Here is a 15119-nt window from a genome sequence, read left to right on the forward strand (position 1 = left end):
TGGGTTGCCATTTCCTTCTCCCTCTGAGAACAAACCAGGATGAAGTCAGAGGGACATCTCTTCTAGACAGACTGGAGGGCTCAGTGCCATGCAGTACCAACAGTGGAGATGTGATTCTCTGGTTCCTACTGAGAATGACATTAAGTGAAGCATAGGAGTTGGCTTGTCTTTAAGAAAGAAGCTGGATTAGTAATGATACAGAGAACCAGGTCCAGGTACTTGCCCACTTCTTCCTCTGGTCTTCTCTGTAACTTAAAGGAAACTAGCTATCACTTAGAAATGTGGAAATAAGGAAAATTCATAAAAGAGGTTCTGCTCTTCATATGAATAGGAAATAACTTGCACCTTATCTTCTCTCTGTATTTACCATGTTTAAAGTGGGGACATTTTCATATTTTATAATGATGATACATTTAAAAAGGAAATAATATCTAAATGACTACACAGAGAGTAAACATTTAAAAGATCAACTTACTTTCCTACAAAGTAAACAACTAAAAGCAAAGACAAAGGAATAATCCTCAAGCAGAGAAACCAATGTTTGAATATATGTCTGTCTGTTTATATAAGGAAAGGAGTAGAAGGAAATATAGAAAATATAGATTACTTGCTCAAAAATTTGGAGAAAAGTGTCATTAAACTTCAATAATTCAAACCTCATTCAAATGGAATTAATAGAACTTTAAACTCTATCAGTTAATTAAAAAAAAATAAAATAAAATTTAGTGGTAGGAAAACATACTTTCCTAAAAAAAAAAAAAAGCAAATGATGCTCAAGTTAAAAACCACTTAGCAGGGGAGAGGAGTCAATATGGTGAAACAGGAGGATGTGGAGTTACCTCTTCCCACAAATGCATCAAGAATACACCAGGGTTTCTCTGGTGTCTCTGTGGTAAAGAACCCACTTGCCAGTGCAGGAGACATGGGTTAGATCCCGGATCCAGGAAGATCCCACATGCTGTGGCACAACTAAGCCTGTGTGCCCCAACTATCGAGCCTGTGCTCTAGAGCCTGGGGCCACAACTACTGAAGCCCATGTGCCCTAGGGCCCATGCTCCATAACAAGAGAAGCTGCTGCAATGAGTGGCCCATGCACGGCAACTAGAGAGTAGCCCTCGCTCTCTGCAACTAGAGTAAAGGTCGTGCAGCAATGAAGACCCAGCACAGCCAAAACTTAATTAATAAAAAAAGAATACATCTACTAACAGAACAGTTCTCAGAGCACTTGCTGAACACGAGCAGAGGACCTTGGGCACCTGAAACAAGAAGAAAAATCCCCACACAACCAGGTAGGACAAAAGGAAGGCAAATAGAAACGAGGAAATGGGATAAAGTCTTGCACCTCTGGAGGGGAGCTGAAGGAAAGGAAAGGTTCCCGCAACTGGGGAAGCCCCCTCACCAGTGGGGACATTGACTAGGACAGAAAAGGAGCTTTGGGGGCTCAGAGGAGAGGGCGGCAACCCGTCTATGGCAGGCAGGACAGCATTAGACCTACATAGGTGGTAAGCGCCAGAGCCCTCTGGCCTCAGCCTGAGACGTGTGTTTGCTGGTGCAGAGGGAGGGTTGGGTGCTGGAATGTAGGGTTTGAAGCGCAGACCTAGTGAAGGGACAGCTGCTGGCAGCTGTAAAGAGACAGCCTGAAGGAATAAGAGTAAGAAACTCCACAACTGGAAATGTCTGTGGAAGAAGCCTGGGCCACCAGAGGCACAGGGTGCCATTGTTGAATGGCCCTCAAGCAGTGGGGCCACCACTGCAGCCCCTTCCCCATGTGCTGCTCCCTGCCTCCATGGGCACCGGGAGGGGCACTCAGCTGAGTAGCTCACACACCCCACCCATCGCTGCCTCTCTCTGCCCACCCGGGCAGGCATGTGTGTTCCAAGGCAGCCTTGGGAGTAGATGCTGGTGGAAGACACATATGCAAAAGTGGGGCTGAAACCACAGCTGAGATCCAGGAGCCCTGTGACTAAGGAGGAAGAGCTGAAATCTCTCCATGGACTTACACCCCCACTGCTGACTTTGGAAACTCAGCAACTGTGAGATATTTGAACAGATAAATGCTCCCATAGCTGAGACAGGTGTAGGTTTAGGGCCTATGGTCTTTGTGGGCATAGACATGTCAGTGTTCTCTGCTCAGACACTCAGTTATGTCTGACTTTCTGGGACCCTACTGGACCAGGCCAAAATCTAAGCTGCCTCCATAGCCCCCACAGTGGGTCCAGATGTGTGGTTACTGCAGTCCTGGGACCTGACCAGTGGATACGCACAGACAGTCTGGTGAAAACAATGTCTGAGAGACACCAGGGCCAATTGCCAGCATACCCACAGTTACAGTAGGGCTGAGAGCAGTGCCACCAACAGTGTGATTTGTGAGCCAGCATGGAGTGTGAAAAGCGACACAACAGAGCACACCCACAGGTGAACAGCTCCAGAGGAGGAATACTCCGTGGCTTCCCTTCTAGGGGGAGTGTTGAATCCCACTGACCTCACATCGCAGGTCAGAAACATGGCTAAGATACAGATCTGGAAGTCTCTACTCCAACCACTGGGGAGTCAACCCCACCTCAGTGACAATCACAGGGCAGAGAGGAGGCCCTGCTCAATACCCAGTGCAGACTCTGGTCACCACAACATCAATCCCACTGTTATCAAGGGGATAAAGATCAGCATACATGGAGAAAAGAGGCGACAGACATCCATTGTAAAAACAGCCATCACATAAAAAAATATCAAACCCATATAGGCTACACAGAGAAGGTGCCATATAAAAATAGCCCTCTAAGAGAATCTAGTGCTATTGTTTAGTCACTGAGTCGTGATAACTCTTTTCGACCCCATGGACTGTAGCCCGCCAGGTTCAGCTGTCCATGAGATTCTTCCCCACCCTGGGATCAAACCCACATCTCCTGTGTCTCCTGTATTGGCAGGCAGATTCTTTACCACTGTACCATCATGGAAGTCCAGAGAGTCTGAGGGTCAAGCATCAGGAGGAAGAACCCCCAGAGGGAATGGCTACCCACTCCACTATTCTTGCCTGGAGAATCCCATGGACAGAGAAGCCTGGGGTCACAAAGAGTTGGACACGGCTGAGTGACTAAGCGCAGCATAGCACATGCTCTAAAGAATGTGGGAATAGCATCTGAGTTATAAAAGCACTGAAGCAATGGCAGTTCTTTTGGTGAAATGACTCTGACAAGGAAAGGTTTATTATTTTGCTTTAATTGAGGGTAAAACTACTAAAACTGTGCAGTTAAAAATAATAAATGCTGTAGGTTTAAATTCTCTCAATCACAGTAGAGGTGACTGAGGATTTTACGGAGGCGGTAGTTTTGATGCTGACAAAACTCTATATAATGAAAAGATTACCTGTCCCAGAGACCGCCAGTCCAAACCGGCACTGCCGATGTACACATGCTGTTTGTCCACGATCCAGAAGGAGGACTGCAGTCGGCCCTTGTTGTAGGCAGTCATGTTCATGTAGGTCACCTCAGCTCCTAGGAGTTTAAGGAAATCCCAGTCAGCCTCTGCGTCAAGGCCCTGAACATGCAGTCACCTACCCGCAGCAATACTCATCGTCTGCGTCCACCACAGCTGGCACTCAGGGAAGCCACATATTTACATTAGTTTAGTTCATAGAGGACTCCTGAGGAGCTACTGTATTCCCAAAAAGAATACAAAGGAATAAAAGAGAATAAGTTTTCCCTATGATATGACAAGATCATGGCTTCTCAAGTCAGATCTGACTCAGATCCCTGCTCCTTGATTTATCACTCAGATGGTGAGATAGGTGTGCCATGCTCTTCTTTTCTTTTACTTTTGGGATACATTTCATACAGTTTTGCAATCAGTAAAAAGGTTGGTCTTTCTTAATAATGGTTTTCCTCAACAAGGAACTGGCCTTCATTTTCTTTATTGATTTGTATATTGATTTATAATGTTGCATTAGTTTCAGCTGTACAGCAAAGTGATCCAGTCACACATACACACACACACACACACACACACACACACACACACACACAGAGTTGTATCTGACTCTTTGCGACCCCATGGAATATATAGTCCATGGAATTCTCCAGGCCAGAATACTGGAGTGGGTAGCCTTTTCCTTCTCCAGGAGATCTTCCTGACCCAGGGATTGAACCCAGGTCTCCCACATTACAGGTGGATTCTTTACCAGCTGAGCCACAAGGGAAGCCCAAGAATATTGGAGTGGGTAGCCTATCCCTTCTCCAGTGGATCTTCCCAACCCAGGAATCAAACTGGGTTTGATTTACTAACTGAGCTATCAGGGAAGGCCTCCACCCCTCCACCCATTCCCACCAAAACACACACATGGCTACATTTCAGGATACGGAAAGGAAGAGTGATTTACACTATAAACTTAACTTATAACTCTTGGGAAGATGTTAAGTATGCATCTGGGTTCTTGTGGCAGGAAGATAGAAAGAGAAACCAGGAAGCTGGGAGAGGATCTGAGGTGAAGAAAGCATCCAGGAAGACTTTCTCTGTGGGTGGAGCAAACTCATTATCCCAGATAAGTACAGGCACATGTTCCTTAGCCTTCAGCTGTCCTGGAATAGTAACATCCCAGAGGACGAACAGTTGGGAAAGGCGGAATCTGAATGTCCAAAGTGGGGAGTTACCATGGCAATCATGGAGAGACCCAAATCTGCATGGAGGGTGTGATACCCCCAGAGGCAGTTGCCAGTGCTCCTAAGTGGATGAAGAGCAGCATTTGTCTCTGGAGAGTGTTAGTTTCCTAGGGCTGCCATGACAAAGTACCACAAACTGAGTGGCTTAAAACAACAGACATTTATTCTTCCTTAGTTCTGGAGATTAGAAGTTCAAGATGTCAGCAGGGCAGTGCTCCCTCTGAAACTGGTAGAGGAGAATCCTTTCTTGCTTCTTCCCAGCTGCTTGTGGTGGCCATCAATCTTTGGCATTCCTTGGCTTACAGATGCATCACCCCAATCTTCCCACCTCTGTTGCCACATGACATATTCTCCCTATGTGTCTCTGTCTTCTCTTCTTATAGTGACACCAATTATGCTGGATTAAGGGCCCACCCTGCTACAGCATGACCCTATCTTAATTAATTATATCTGCAAAACCCCTATTTCCAAATAAGTTCATAACTGGAGGTACAGGTACCTACAGGGGTAGGTCTTCAAGTTGTCTTCGGGCAGACACAACTCAATCCGTAACAGAGATCTTGGCCAGTTTAAATGCCTGTGCCCTTCAATAGCACTAGACTGACTAGCACTAATGGAGCCATTTTCTCATCTCTGGAGGAAGAGCATCAAGGTGACCTTGGGTTTGCTTCAGAAAAAAGAATAAGAATAAAAAGAGTGGAGGACCATTTACAAGCCATCAAGGACAACATCAAGTGTGCTAACAGTCATACAAAAGGGCTCCCATAAGAGGAGAGAGAGAGAGAAAGGGGAAGAGAACATATTTGAAGACATAATAGCTGAAAACTTCCCTAACCTGGGGAAGGTAACAGATACCTAGGTCCAGGAAGCACAGAGAGTCCCAAACAGGATCAATGCTAAGAAGACCATACCAAGACAAGTTGTAATTAATATGTCAAAAGTTAAAGATAGAATATTAAAAGCAGCAAGGGAAAAGCAATGAGTTACCTACAAGGGAACTCCCATGAGGCTCTCAGCTGAATTTTCAGCAGAAATCTGCAGGCCAGAAGGGAACTGTACAATATATTTAAAGAGAAGAAAGAGGAAGAGCTACAACTAAGAGTACCAGACAAGGCTTTCATTCAGATTTGATGGAGAAATCAAAAGTTTTACAAACAAGCAAAAGCTAGCACCACTAAAGCAGCTTTAGAGTGAAATGTTAAAGGGCCCAGAACCATGAAAATTATGAAAGAAAAAAAAAAACTTCATTGGTAAAGGCAAATATATAGTAAAAGTAGTAAATCAGCAGTGTATAAAGGCAGTAGGAAGGATAAAAGACAAAAGCAGGGAGAACTGGATGAAGGCAACTGAAAGGCACAAAGTTCCATTTATAAGATAAAGAAGCACTATCATGTACAACATAATGAATATGAGTAACAATACTGTATGTTAGCGGTGAAAGTTTTAAAAAGAGTAAATCCTTAGAGTTTTCATCACAATTTTTTTCTATTTATTTAATTTTGTTTCTATATGAGATGATAGACATTTAGTAAACTTACTGTGACATGCAACAACAGACTGGTTCCAAATAGGAAAAGGAGTTCATCAAGGCTGTATATTGTCACCCTGTTCATATGCAGAGTACATCATGAGAAACGCTGGACTGGAAGAAACACAAGCTGGAATCAAGATTGCTGGGAGAAATATCAATAATCTCAGATACGCAGATGACACCACCCTTATGGCAGAAAGTGCAGAGGAACTCAAAAGCCTCTTGATGAAAGTGAAAGTGGAGAGTGAAAAAGTTGGCTTAAAGCTCAACATTCAGAAAACGAAGATCATGGCATCCGGTCCCATCACTTCATGGGAAATAGATTGGGAAACAGTGTCAGACTTTATTTTTCTGGGCTCCAAAATCACTGCAGATGGTGACTGCAGCCATGAAATTAAAAGATGCTTACTCCTTGGAAGGAAAGTTATGACCAACCTAGATAGCATATTCAAAAACAGAGACATTACTTTGCCAATAAAGGTTCGTCTAGTCAAGGCTATGGTTTTTCCTGTGGTCATGTATGGATGTGAGAGTTGAACTGTGAAGAAGGCTGAGCACCAAAGAATTGATGCTTTTGAACTGTGGTGTTAGAGAAGACTCTTGAGAGTCCCTTGGACTGCAAGGAGATCCAACCAGTCCATTCTGAAGGAGATCAGGCCTGGGATTTCTTTGGAAGGAATGATGCTAAAGCTGAAACTCCAGTACTTTGGCCACCTCATGTGAAGAGTTGACTCATTGGAAAAGACTCTGATGCTGGGAGGGATTGGGGGCAGGAGGAGAAGGGGACGACAGAGGATGAGATGGCTGGATGGCATCACTGACTCGATGGACGTGAGTCTCAGTGACCTCTGGGAGTTGGTGATGGACAGGGAGGCCTGGTGTGCTGCGATTCATGGGGTCGCAAAGAGTCAGACACGACTGAGCGACTGATCTGATCTGATCTGATGAACATTTCATGATGTACATAAGTCAAATCCACCTTAAACATATAGTACTGTATGTCAATATGTCAATAAAAATGGAAGAAATAAAAACAAATTCAAGCATATCAAATAAAGTATAAAATTTTAAATGATCAGTATCTGCTTCATCCCTGCTGTTCAGATGGCAAGGGGGGTACTGAATATCTGAAAGATCAAAAAGGTGTGACCCCGTCACTCTGCTAAGGAGCCCCAAGTGAAGGCTGAGAGCTTGGAAGACAGTGATGGCTCTGCTAAGCCCACAGCTACAAGGCCAATGGAGCTGTGTGTAGAGATCAAGCAATATATGATAACAGTAACTCCCCACTTACTAAACAGCTCTTTGTGAATAGGGTCGAGACAGCTGTTACAACACATGGTATATCATTTTTCCCCCTCCAAATGACTGGACTTGGTGTAAGAAAACCCACTGAAAATATTTGATGATAGATCTGGAAAACTATTTGTCTACATATGGTTTTGAAATATCACTTTTTTATTAAGAACTATTTCTTTTTTCTATCTAAATCTAATTCCCATCTATTTCTGAAGATACATGCTTTAATTTGTACCTTAATTTAGATATTATATTTATATAATTTATATATTTACAAATATATATTTAGTTATATTCAACTCAGAAAACTAAGATCATGGCATCCAGTCCCATCACTTCATGACAAATAGATGGGGAAACAGTGTCAGACTTTATTTTGGGGGCTCCAAAATCACTGCAGATGGTCACTGCAGCCATGAAATTAAAAGACGTTTGCTCCTTGGAAGAAAATTTATGACCAACCTAGACGACACATTAAAAAGCAGAGACATTATTTTGCCAACAAATGTCTGTCTAGTCAAGGCTATGGTTTTTCCAGTAGTCATGTATGGATATGAGAGTTGGACTATAAAGAAAGCTGAGCACAGAAGAATTGATGCTTTTGAACTGGTGTTGGAGAAGACCCTTGAGAGTCCCTTGGACTGCGAGGAGATCCAACCAGTCCAACCAGTCCTGAATAGTCATTGGAAGGACTGACTTTGAAGCTGAAACTCTAAAACTTTGGCCACCTGATGTGAAGAACTGACTCACTTGAAAAGACCCTGATGCTGGGAAAGATTGAGGGTGGGAGGAGAAGGGGACCACACAGGATGAGATGGTTGGATGGCATCACTGACTCAATGGATATGAGTTTGAGTAAGCTCCAGGAGTTGGTGGTGAACAGAGAGGCCTGGTGTGCTGCAGTCCATGGGGTTGCAAAGAATCGGACAATACTGAGTGACTGAACTGAACTGAACTGACTGAACTGTTCCTCATTTTATTATGAACATATTATTCAATATTTTACTTACAAGAATTTATTTTACATGTACTTCTAAACTATCTTTTTTATTGGTTATGGAAATTATCCTCATCCTACTGTTTTTTTGGGCTTCCCTGGTGGCTCAATGGTAAAGAATCTGCCTGCCAAGCAAGAGACATCTCTGGGTCAGGAAGATCCCTGGAGAAGGGCGTGGCTACCCACTCCAGTATTCTTGTCTGGAGGATCCCATGGATAGAGAAGCCTAGTGGGCTACAGCCCATAGACTTGCAAAGAGACAGACATGACTGAAGTGACTGAGCATGCACATATCTTCTTTATATCTAGCATTTCTCTCTCTCTTTCTGTCTCTTTCATGAAAGGGAAACAAAATCTTCACAGGATATGTCTTTAGTTGATGCTACATGTGGTTGAGAGGTGCATCCTTTCTTCTTGGCCAATACCCTCTTCCTAGAGTGCTAAGTGCACCCACATGATGCAAAATGGAAAGGTCTAGGTACCGTGTAAACCAGTTTAGTCTCTATTTTGCCACAGCTGGTTGAACCAAATGCAGACACCTGAACTATGATGACCAATAAGATTTCTTCTTTTGAGAATCCAATATTGAGTCACAAAAATCAAAACAAAGAAGCTATGCTGGAGTCATGAACAGATAGAGGATGCCATGAGTGTTCAATTCCACATAAACGAAGGGTAGGAGAAGGCAAGCTTCAGAGAGAGTGTGAAAGAACCAGGTACATGGGGAAAAGAGATAAAAAGACAATATGCTCCCAGGAGAGAAAAATGGAGAGGGGGCGCAGTCTTTGCCAGCCCTGTATCCTTAGACCAGTTAAGATTCAGACCTTGAGTTTCTCTAAATCTTTAGAATAAATTAATTGTTATTTAAACTGGGTTTGGAGGGGTTATGTTTCTTTACTAACTTATTCTTACGGTATGAATCAGATAAAACTGTACTTTATTTTGTGCACACAGAAGTCCTACAACCTCTATATGTACATTTTTAATATTAGACTAAAAATATTCAGTTCTGGGCTAAAAATCATGCAATTTTTAGCAACGAGCCAGTTGCACAAATTGCATGATTAAATATTTCATATTTAAAATAAACATCCTGTCAAAATACTCTTCATGATGACACAAAAGGAAATATGTTAGTACATTGTGATTACAAGTAGAAAATAAAGCTCTATGCTCCCTTTGGTGATCATGAAAGAAAATCAAACGAAGCTATCTCTAAGTTTACTTCTAGAAAGTCACCTGATAGCATATTACTAGAGCTTTAGTAAATTTTATGATATATCATTTATATATTCAAGAGAAAATATGTAACTTATAAGAAAATTATGTAGCTCCATTACAAATGGACATTGGTGAATCCCCCTTCTTATTAAAAATAAAAACTAAAAGTTTATCAATCTGATTAAAGCAGTGCTTCCCACTCAGTGATGATTCTGATCGCTTTCCTCCATGAAACCTGTGGCAATAACTGGAGTCATTTTGGGTTGTCAAAATTGGTTAGAGGAACACTTTTAACTTCCAGTGGGGAGAGTTCAGAGATGTGGCTAAATACCTGGCAATACACTAGACAGTCTCCCAAAACAAAGACTTATCCTGCCCAAAATATGGACAGTCTCACAAGTGAGATATCCTGCATAAAGCTGTTTGTGTGTTTATGCTTGAACCCATATCCCCACCAGTTTTCTCTGATACAACTATGATTCTGAGTTTAGTGCGTACTGTTGTCTGATTTTTAAATATTTTATCCCATGTTAATGTATCCCTAATAGCATTATAAAAATGAGTTTATCACCAGCTTTTGAACACTGATAGTTAATGAACCTTAAGCATATATCAAAGGGAAATGTATCAGTATTAGTAATTACAGATTTCTGGAAAGGCTTATAGATGTTTCCTGAAAGCAAAGTTTGCAGCAGAAATCTATCTTACCAATCAAGTGTCTCTTCTTCTGAATGTATTGATTTGTGTGAGCAATGAAAAAGGTCATAGCCTATTCTTGGGAGCTTTAATAAAACCAGCACAGTTTAATCAATTTAGTCAGCAACATTTTGGAATCCATTGGCCTGAAGGTTAAAGGGAACACCGAAGGGTAAAAATCACCAGTCATGACATATTTGTTTTCAAATCATTCAGTGAGTGATATTTGAAAAATTTTTTAGACAATCAGCTATATGTTTCAGTCATGGAAAAAGTGAATCTTAAGTGCACATTTCAGTTTAGTTCTAACATATCTATTCAAATACTGTCAAAACTATGTTGTAGATAGTTGTCTTTGATACTTTGCTTTTAGTCTACAGATCTGGGCTCACAGGGACCAGGTTGTCTTTGATACTTTGCTTTTAGTCTACAGATCTGGGCTCACAGGGACCATTTCCAGGGAAATGCCATGCTTTGTTATTGCCTCATAGTTCAACAGTTATGCTATCTATAGGAATGCTTGATTTAAGGAACCATTAGGCTTTAAAATAAAATTATATTTAAAAACAAAATTTGCTTATAGTAAATGCTGGAGAGGGTGTAGAGAAAAAGGAACGCTCCTACGCTGATGGTGGGAATGAAAACTGGCACATTCACTGTGGAGAACAGTATAGAGGTTTCTTAAAAAACTAAAAATAGAGTTACCAGATGATCCTGCAATCCCATTTCTGGGCATATATCTGGAAGAAACTCTAATTCGAAAAGGTATGTACCCCTATGTTCATAGCAGCACTATTTACAAAAGCCAAGTCATGGAAGCAACATGAAAAGCCATCAACAGATAAATGAATAAAGAAGATATGGTATATATACACAATAGAATATTAATCAGCCATACAAAAGAATGAAATAATGCCATTTGCAGTAACATGGATGGACCTAGAGATTACCATATGAAGTGAAGTAAACCAAAGAAAAATATCATATATTACTTATATGTGGAATCTTAAAAAATGATGGAAATGAATTTGTTCACAAGACAGAAATAAACTCACAGACACAGAAAACAAACCTATGGTTACCCAAGGGGATACCTGGGGATGTGGGAAATAAATTAGGAATTTGGGATTAACATATACACACTGCTGCTGCTGCTGCTGCTAAGTTGCTCAGTCATGTCCGACTCTGTGTGACCCCATAGACGGCAGCCCACTAGGCTCCTCTGTCCCTGGGATTCTCCAGGCAAGAATACTGGAGTGGGTTGCCATTTCCTTCTCCAATGCATGAAAGTAAAAAGTGAAAGTGAAGTCACTTAGTCGTGTCCCACTCTTATCAACCCCATGGACTGCAGCCTACCAGCCTCCTCCATCCATGGGATTTTCCAGGCAACAGTAATGGAGTGGGGTGCCATTGCCTTCTCCGATACACACACTGTTATATGTTAATTCCAAATTTAAACAACAAGGATCTACTGTAAAGCATAGAGAGCTATATTCAATAATTTTATAAAGACCTATAATGCAAAAGAATCTGAAAAAGAATATATATAAATTGAAATGTATAGTTAATTTACAATGTTATGATATATAAATATATATATATATATAACATTTTGCTGTATACCCAAAACTAACAACACCGCAAATTAACTATAATTTTTTAAATGCTTAAAAATAAAAAAAATCATTGCCAAGAAAAAAATTAAATTTTTATTAAATTATACATAATAAACTATACAAAAAATTCCATATTCAAATCAGATAGGTGAAACATGATCTAAAATGGCTCATCAGTTGTAATAAAACATGATAAGGTCTGGGGTATTGGTGGCCAGAGCTCATACTTATTCTTACCTCTCTCTTCCTCCTCCCTCCTGGAGTCGCACAACTATTTACCTAGGTAACAAGACGGGAGCAGAGAATGAAGAGCCCTCCTGAGGCTTCTGTCTCAGTGCCAGAGCTCACTGGAACAAGGCGTCCTGCCAGAGCCCAGTGCTGCTGCAATGCCAGGGAGGATGGGGACCCAGAAGCATCATAGGTTTACTTTCTTGGCAAAGCCCACTCACTCTACCTTACCATTTGCTGTCCCAGTAGTCACAGAAGACTGCACAGCCAAATCTGCCAGGTTTCTAAGGTAGCAAGCCTGCCTACATTGAACATGGCAGTTCACCCAACACAAATCAACAGCCTAGAGGAGACAAGTCAAGTAGGAAAAGCATACGGCTACTGCTGAGGCAAATCAAACAGAGGAAACAGGAATTCTTAAGGACATTTGAGAAGATATTCCAAAAGAGTAATCTAAGAACAAGTTGTTCATAGGAATTCAGTTCAGTTCAGTTCAGTCGCTCAGTCGTGTCTGACTCTTTGCAACCCTATGAATCACAGCATGCCAGGCCTCCCGGTCCATCACCAACTCCCAGAGTTCACTCAAACTCATGTGCATCGAGTCGGTGATGCCATCCAGCCATCTCATCCTCTGGCGTCCCCTTCTCCTCCTGCCCCCAATCCCTCCCAGCATCAGAGTCTTTTCCAATGAGTCAACTCTTCGCATGAGGTGGCCCAAGTACTGGAGTTTCAGCTTTAGCATCAGTCCTTCCAATGAACACCCAGGACTGATCTCCTTTAGGATGGACTGGTTGGAGCTCCTTGCAGTCCAAGGGACTCTCAAGAGTCTTCTCCAACACCACAGTTCAAAAGCATAAATTCTTCAGTGCTCTGATTTCTTTATAGTCCAACTCTCATATCCATACATGACCACTGCAAAAACCATAGCCTTGACTAGACGGACCTTTGTTGGCAAAATAATATCTCTGCTTTTGAATATGCTATCTAGGTTGGTCATAACTTTCCTTCCAAGGAGTAAGCGTCTTTTAATTTCATGGCTGCAGTCACCATCTGCAGTGATTTTGGAGCCCAAAAAATAAAGTCTGACACTGTTTCCACTGTTTCCCCATCTATTTCCCATGAAGTGATGGGACCAGACGCCATGATCTTAATTTTCTGAATGTTGAGCTTTAAGCCAACTTTTTCACTCTCCTCTTTGACTTTCATCAAGAGGCTTTTTAGTTCCTCTTCACTTTCTGCCAATATGCATATCTGAGGTTACTGATATTTCTCCCAGCAATCTTGAATCCAGCTTGCGCTTCTTCCAGCCCAGCATTTCTCATGATGTACTCGGCATATAAGTTAAATAAGCAGGGTGACAATTTACAGCCTTGACGTACTCCTTTTCCTATTTGGAACCAGTCTGTTGTTCCATGTCCAGTTCTAACTGTTGCTTCCTGACCTGCATATAGGTTTCTCAAGAGGCAGGTCAGGTGGTCTGGTATCCCCATCTGTTTCTTAATTTCATAGGAATTAAGAGGATCCAAAAACAAATTCAATCAAGTCAACTTAATATAAGACAAGCACTGCCGACAAGCAAAATAGTGATCCAGAAGTTCAAATTCAACGTGATTTACAACACACAATGAACCTTAAGGAATGGAAATGACCATTGAAAAGCTGATGCACAAAGGATACATTAGGGGAACTAGTAACTCAAGGTCTTCAAGTGAGAAAAAAAGGTCTGCTTAAAAGAAGAAAGAAAGGTTGATAAATGTGACTTTTAAAAGTATGCAATTAAAGGATTTGAAAAATCTATTTATGTGTTCCAGAGAGAACCAAAATCAGAGGGAAAGAAATTATAAAAGATGCTAGTAGCATCTCCTAGTTGTAACTACCAAAAATGTCTCCAGACATTGCCTCAAAACCTGTCCCCTGGTTGCAGACAAAATCTCCCCTGGAGGAGAACCAGTATCATAGGTGCAGGGCAGGAAGGTATTTATTGAGTCATTCTTATAACTTTTCTGTGAATTTGAATTCTTTTCCAAATAAAATTTTAAAAATAAATTATAAAGAAAATTTCTAAGAACTGAGGACATAAGTTTCTCAAATATAAAAGCCTCCACAAGAATATACAATGGAGAAAAGACAATCTCTTTAACAAGTGGTGCTGGGAAAACTAGTCAACTGCCTGTAAAAGAATGAAACTAGAACACTTTCTAACTCCATACACAGAAATAAACTCAAAATGGATTAAAGATATAAATGTAAGACCAGAAACTATAAAGCTTCTAGAGGAGAACATAGGCAAAACACTCTCTGACATAAATCACAGCAGGATCCTCTATGACCCACCTCCCAGAGTAATGGAAATAAAAGCAGAAATAAACAAATAGGACCTAATTAACCTTAAAAGCTTCTGCACAACAAAGGAAACTATAAGCAAGGTGAAAAAACAGCCTTCAGAATGGAAGAAAATATTAGCAAATAAAGCAACTGACAAAGAATTAATCTCAAAAATATACGAACAACTCATGCAGCTCAATACCAGAAAAATAAATGACCCAATCAAAAAAAGGACCAAAGAACTAAACAGACATTTCTCCAAAGAAGACATACAGATGGCTAACAGACACATGAAAAGATGCTCAACATCACTCGTTATCAGAGAAATGCAAATCAAAACCACAATGAGGTACCACCTCACGCCAGTCAGAATGGCTGCTATCAAAAAGTCTACAAACAATAAATGCTGGAGAGGGTGTGGAGAAAAGAGAATCCTCTTACACTGTTGGTGGGAAGGCAAACTAGTACAGCCACTATGGAGTGGAGATTCCTTAAAAAACTGGAAATAGAACTGCCATACGACCCAGCAATCCCATTGCTGGGGATACACACTGAGG

The 15119-nt window shown here is 41.3% G+C and overlaps 1 protein-coding gene across 2 annotated transcripts in view; it reads right to left on the reverse strand.

Annotated features, from left to right (window-relative positions):
- The window catches only part of PLD5 (phospholipase D family member 5), a 427217-nt gene that overhangs the window by 79636 nt on the left and 332462 nt on the right, over positions 1-15119 (reverse strand). For both annotated transcript variants that reach the window (XM_086342686.1, XM_086342687.1), the window contains exon 5: positions 3364-3491. In XM_086342686.1, the coding sequence (XP_086198812.1) occupies positions 3364-3491 (128 nt within the window). The remainder of the gene's footprint in view (positions 1-3363; positions 3492-15119) is intronic.

This window comes from Bos grunniens, chromosome 16 (genome assembly GCF_055505025.1).
Source record: "Bos grunniens cultivar Pamir isolate PY7600 chromosome 16, Bosgru_T2T1.0, whole genome shotgun sequence".
NCBI lineage: Eukaryota > Metazoa > Chordata > Mammalia > Artiodactyla > Bovidae > Bos > Bos grunniens.